General features: G+C 35.9%; 1 protein-coding gene across 1 annotated transcript; it reads right to left on the bottom strand.

Moving 5' to 3' along the window:
• Positions 1–4,463: 4,463 nt before the first annotated feature.
• Positions 4,464–5,912, bottom strand: LOC145681997 (uncharacterized). Its single transcript, XM_081753599.1, has one exon. It carries the CDS (start codon positions 5,910–5,912, stop codon positions 4,464–4,466), a length of 1,449 nt encoding a protein of 482 aa, XP_081609725.1.
• Between the last annotated feature and the right edge of the window lie 661 nt (positions 5,913–6,573).

The raw sequence follows: 6,573 nt of genomic DNA, 5'->3' as shown, positions 1-6,573 counted from the left end.
TCTACGTAGCAAAACAATCATATACTCTGCCATATTTCGCATGGAGTCACCTATTTAGCTTGCTCCACAAATTTGGAGAAGTAACTAGCATCACAGAGGAGTCTTTGATTTTTATTGATAGCAAACGCGGAGTAGTTACTCGGCTCGAGAAAGAGGTGTGGTTACTTCAAAAGGGCGGGCCTTCTCCAAGGTTAGCCGAGACGAGTAGTGCTCAGTTCTCTTTTTATTGATACCAATGCGAGTAACTACTACACAATTGGGAATAATGAGTAACTTCTCCGTTTTATTGATATCACTCAATGTTAGAATATGGGGATCTGAGAATCCACATGCGTACATAGAACATTCTAGAGGCAGTCCCAAATTGAATATTTAGTGTGCTTTAACACAATGCAGTTATAGGCACCTTATTTTTCATAGAGCAAACCATAACATGAAATGTGTTCTTAGACATGCTTCAACACTTTGCTGTTCCCCAGTTATAACATTTGCAATCTCAAGTGATATTCCAATTGGATGGTGCTCCGCCACATTAGAGCCTACAAGTGAGGGAGTACCTAGATACTGAATTTCCTGGTCGTTGGATAGGCTGTGATGGGCCAATTAGGTGGCCTCCACATTATCCTGATGTTACCCTCTGGACTTCTTCCTGTGAGGTATGTGAAAGACCTTGTGTATTCTGATGAAAAGGTGCGTAACCTTGATGAACTGAAGAACCGTATTAGGAATGTGGTTGCTTCAGTAACACCTCAGATGTTACAGAATACGTGGAGAGAGATTGAGTTCAGGCTAGATATATTAAAAGTTACAAATGGAGCTCACGTGGAGTTACACGAGTTAGGATAACTTGTAAGTAAGACTAAATACACCTTTTGAGTTCTCCTTTAAAATGCATGATTTTTTTCTTCTGTATCACTGACCATATTAAAACTATACACTTTTGAAAACGGTCAGTTCCATTCCGGACACCCTGTATTTAATTAACAACTCCAAAAAGTGAGTTAATTCACTTCTCCAGAAATAACCCTGAAAAATATATGTATGAAATATAACGAAATTATAGTAACTGTTCACTAAAAGGCATAATCCAAAATGAGAAAGAATTAACCGCATCAGTAAATTATTATCTCGAGATTATTTAGGGATATTTTTTATGTGTATTTGTGGAGTGACTGTTGAAATATATATTCAAGTGATACGAGATGATATATCTTGCTAGTGACAGTGTCGTAACCTGAAACTTTATATATATATATAAATATATATATATATATATATATATATATATATATATATATATATATATATATATATATATATATATATATATATATATATATATGTGTGTGTGTGTGTGTGTGTTCTAAAAATGGCGTCTATGGACAATAGAACGCTATTTTTCAGGTTAAAATAAAGTGAAAATTCTTCTTGATAGTATACCCTCCGACGCTCCTTCACCCACTGTAGGGAATCAAAATTTAACTATGTGGCATCGTTGCAGATTAATTTTGAAACCATTAACGTTGCTCTACGAATTTGTCAAGGGTTACATCGATTGTTACACTAAAGTGCTTTCAAAACTAGAAACAAATTAACAGCTCAGAAACACGTACAGATTTGTTTTGAAGAAGGAACACTACGTTACATAGTTATTACGTTCACTCAGCGAGGGTCGAATCATAAATGTTATTTTAGCAGCAGTGAGTGGAAGGTTTCCTTGGTAATAGACTTTAACATTCCAATGGTGCTGCTAGTAAACACGTGTTTTCAGGAGGAAAGAAGTTATTTTATCTTCCGTTTGTTTGTGCGTGGAAGTGATTTCATACAGCTCCCCCCTCCGCCCCGCTTTCCAACATGCATAAACTGGGATGACAAACATATCATTTCATCCATCCAAACAAACCAATACTTAGAGATTTTCCTTTTCGTTTAGACTCACAGGACAGTTCCAGCTGATGACTTACTGGAATGCACACGAAGTGGCAACACTGTATCACGTGCTTCCTCAAACGTCAATTTGTTTCTAGTTTTGAAAGCACTTTAATAAGTAGTGCTACTGGCGACGCCTGTCAAGTTTATGTGCCATCTGGAAAGAATCGATATGTAACTATTTGATGGATTGTTATTGGATGGATATTAGATATCTCTTATGTGCCTCCTTATCTGCGACGTTGCCACGTAGTGCAATTCGCATCTCCAGACAAGGACCCGAAAGGTATTCAATTATGTATATTTTCAGCTTTATTGTGACTTGTAGAATAGTGCTCTGTAGCCAGGCAGGTGTTGGTGCAAAATAATTTAATTTGGTGATAATCATGTGCATAAATTTCATCTGTTGAAGAAAACTGACGACGAAACATTGATCTAGCTACTGGATTCAGATCTGAAATTTTGTGATGTTGGAAGCCAACTAATGAACACATACCATCATCAGTAATCTGTACCTTATGGCTGGCCTGAATTATGCTTTTAAGTTTTCTTTCGTTACACGGTACTGAAATACTGATTAAATTTGATGACAGGTAAAAGGAAGTACTAAATTAAACCATCTTTCGCTAGAACCCATAAAGGGCTATAGCCCATTAGATGTACTCGTCGAACTGAGTGAGGCGTGGTCAATTATTTCTGGTTTTCTGGTCGGGAGTTCGATACCTTCATATAAAAGATATACATTGCATATATTGTGATAAGACGTAATATTGTGATAACAAATGAAACATATTGCCAGCAAGTATAAATCATTTTTAAAATCACTGCACTAAGGAGGTGGGATTCAGAGGGGTCAGCTCCCAGCTCTTAGAAATGATTTGTTAAAAAATATTTTAGTAAAACTAGCTCTCTATATACTTTATATATTTTGTAACTAAATATTTTATTAACTACTCTGCAATGTGTTGTTAACCCAATCCATAATCTCACAAAATTATAAAATTAGTAGGATTTTTCTTATAGGGTTAGTTTTGTTCAACAAGTTTTCCGAAAACTGATAAGTAAATAGTTTTCTTCATGTTTTATTTACAAATATTTGATTAAGAACTTTGCAAAACATAGTAATTTTTCTTATATACCACCAAATTTGGTATATAGATACAGTGTCACTAGATCTAATCGCATACGAAAAATGTTTTTCTATTTTTGACTCGAAGGAGGATTGGGAAGTTCAAAGCGCATGCAAAACTTATACAGTGAAATCATAGAGTATGTGTGGTAGGCAACCCAATCGCTTTTACTGTGGTCCTGGGAGCATACCTTGCTTTTTGATTTAACGTTATCCCTCCGGTTCGAAGAACGGGCACTTCTGCTGGTACAATACAATAAATGGTGATCTAGGGTTCTAAATTACATAAGAAAATCTGTAAATTATTTCTTTATGTACAACTTACTAATGAGGTAATTGAGAAATTGCAACTTGTTTCCAACTAGGTTGTATGCCCTTGGAACTGTTTACTCTCTCATTTTACGTAGATACCTTTTAGATGTACGCATTTTAAAACCTTTTTCCGTATGAAGCACCCACAAAACGCTTCGGTAAATAAGACGGTAGTTGTATCGACAGATGAGTATTTCATGTATGTGGAGGGTACCACGGTGGACGGACGAGGGTAAGTACGTGATGAAAAAAACAACAAAAAAACAGGTAGTGTTAATGCTTATGTTCTTAAATGTTCGCGAGTTACTTAACTGGTAATGGACTGTCTTCTAACAATGGAAATTTCCAATACTTGTTTTTAGTTTTTATTGTACCTTACTAATCGCTGGTTTTCAACTAACACTTCAAATAAACCAGAAAGTACATATAATAACTGCACTGTGTTCATTGCACTTAAATAATAAACTTAACTTTAAAATTCTGGAAGAAATGTTCGTGCCTCGTGCCTTATGCACTGTCTTTCTTCAACACTTTCCGTCTTGAATGACATGAAATCTATATTTCGTAGAAACAGTGTTTCCAGTTCTTAAAAAAATATTACTACATAAGACTTAACTTGCCGCCCACCAAAAAGGGCTAGTGACCTTCTTCTTTTTTTTTAAGAAAGAAAGCAAACTTTACATAACAACAAATAAAATAGACTAAAACAAGAAATAAATATACTTTAACACGAATGACTTTACGTTTCATCATTATTTGGTAAAACACAAAGTCTTCTAATTGAGCGTTTATATAAACCATCGGAAGTTTTAACAGTAGCCACTCGAACCAAGCTGTCAGGTCCAGAATGCACTTCAGTGATGACTCCCAATTTCCACGATAGAGGAGGTACCTAGCTTATCTTCTTTGAGAACCACCAATTGACCTGGCTGTATGTTGGCACAGCTTCTCTTCCACATATTTCTTCCTTGTAGTTGTGACAAATATTCCATATACCATCTTCTCCAAAACTGTTGAAATTGTTGTTAGATCCTTTGCCATCTTTGAATTGAACTAATCTTCTCCTGATGTAAGTCACGTTCTGGTAGTGCTGTCAATGGTTGACCAATAAGAAATGACCAGGAGTTAATGCTATTGGATCATTAGGATCATTGGGTAATGCTACAAGAGGTCTCGAAATTAAGCAAGCTTCTATTTGTGTGATTAATATTGTTAATTCTTCAAACGTGAGATATGACATTCCCATGACTCGTCTTAAGTGGTATTTAAAGGACTTAACTGCAGCCTCCCAAAGACCACCGAAGTTAGGCGAATATGGCGGCATAAAATGCCATTGGATTCCTTCAGTAGTTGCAAAATACTTAATCCTTTCTTGATGGTCAGCTGTGTGCAACAACTTTGCGACTTCTTGAAGTTCCTTGTTGGCACCAATGAACGTAGTTCCATTGTCGCTATAGATATGCTTGCATCTACCTCGACGAGATATGAATCTTCTCAAAGCAGCTAAAAATGCCTGACTAGTAAGATCACTCACAACTTCGAGATGGATAGCCTTTGTTGCTAAACACACAAACACTGCAATGTAGCACTTCACCTTTGTTTTTGATTTTCTGGTACCAGTTTTGATGTAAATAGGACCGGTAAAGTCAATTCCAGAATTTGTGGAAGGTCTTGTTAGTTCTACTCTATGTTTTGGTAGTTGTCCTATTAATTGTTGTGGTCCAGACGCCTTTAATCTTTGACATGTAATACACCTTCTAATAACTTTCTTGATGACATTTTTACCATTAGGTATCCAATACCTTTGCCTTAGTGATGCTAGCATTAACTGACATTTAGAATGTATCAATCGCCTGTGTTCATGTTCTATAATTAGTCTTGTTAGGTGATGACCTGATGGTAGAATAATTTGATGTTTAGCATCAAATTCAAGTTCAGACATCTTTAATCTTCCACCAACTCTTAGTAATTGTTGATCACATATGAAAGGATTGAGAGACAAGAGTTTGCTCTTATTACTAACTCTTCCACTTTCTTTAAGATCAGCCATTTCCTTAGCATAAACTGAGTTTTGAACTTCTCGTATTAGTCTGATTAAAACTTCTTCAATTTCTTCCAAAGTAAGAGCGTCTACATTTCTTCTTGATGCTTCTACTTTAGCATTCTTGGAGAACCGCATGCAATAAGCCAAGACTCTCTGAAGTTTGTTCAAAGTAGAGAATCTTTCGATCATACTCTTATCTTGAATTGTCACTAAATAACTTGATATTAATTCCTTCTGTTCAGGAATCTCTCTGAGTGGGGCAGGCTCCGTCTTAGGCCAATCAAGTGAATTACAGTGTAACCATTGAGGACCGTTCCACCACAAATTATTACGTATTAACTTGTCAGGGCTTGTTCCCCTTGATATAATATCTGCAGGATTGTCACTTGAAGCGACGTGTCTCCATTCTCCTCCTACTTCTTGTATCTCAGCAACTCGATTGCCAACAAATGTTTTCCATCTATTTGGACTTGCTCTGAACCATGCTAAGACCACCATAGAATCTGTCTACATATATACCTGGGATATTCGTTGTTTTAATGCCTTAGTTACCTTATTGACAAGTTTTGATGATAACACTGCTGCACATAACTCTAAGCGAGGCAGGGAATATATATATATAAATTAACGTGACAATGTGGTCCCAGAACTCCTCGTAGACTGCTAGATCGAATTTGATGATTTTTTGTACATGAGTTACTGACCTGACCTAACAAGTTCTCTCATTTTCTGCATGTGGCTGGAAAAAAGTGAGAGTGGAAGGTAACGGAATGGCAGATAAAAATAACCGAAGACAACCGATATTAATATGCAATCCATAGTTTTAAGGCTTGCTTAGATGAATAGTAACACTTGCGATTCCGTTTATGTTCGAATTCATTCTACATCCTTGTGGGATTGACGAAAGTGACGTTACGGATTTTTATCAGTACACTTTGATTGAGAAGTATATCGTAAGCAGGAAGGAGTTCACATACTTTCCATCAACCCATCTATCTCATTTTCTATCCTCTCTAAGGAGCGGGAATTTCAGCTACTTGTATAATAATAATATTGTTTCCAAATATGTTTGATTTATTTTCTGTTACTTGATTTGTTACTTTAATTTATTTATTATTTTATTTGAATAAAAGTATAGAGATTTATTTAGACTGTACAA

The sequence above is a fragment of the Thermobia domestica genome, chromosome 3 (assembly GCF_964235325.1).
Source record: "Thermobia domestica chromosome 3, izTheDome1.hap1.1, whole genome shotgun sequence".
Classification (NCBI taxonomy): Eukaryota; Metazoa; Arthropoda; class Insecta; order Zygentoma; family Lepismatidae; genus Thermobia; species Thermobia domestica.
Note: the sequence above shows the minus strand (reverse complement) of the source record. Positions and strands in the feature narration are given on the sequence as shown.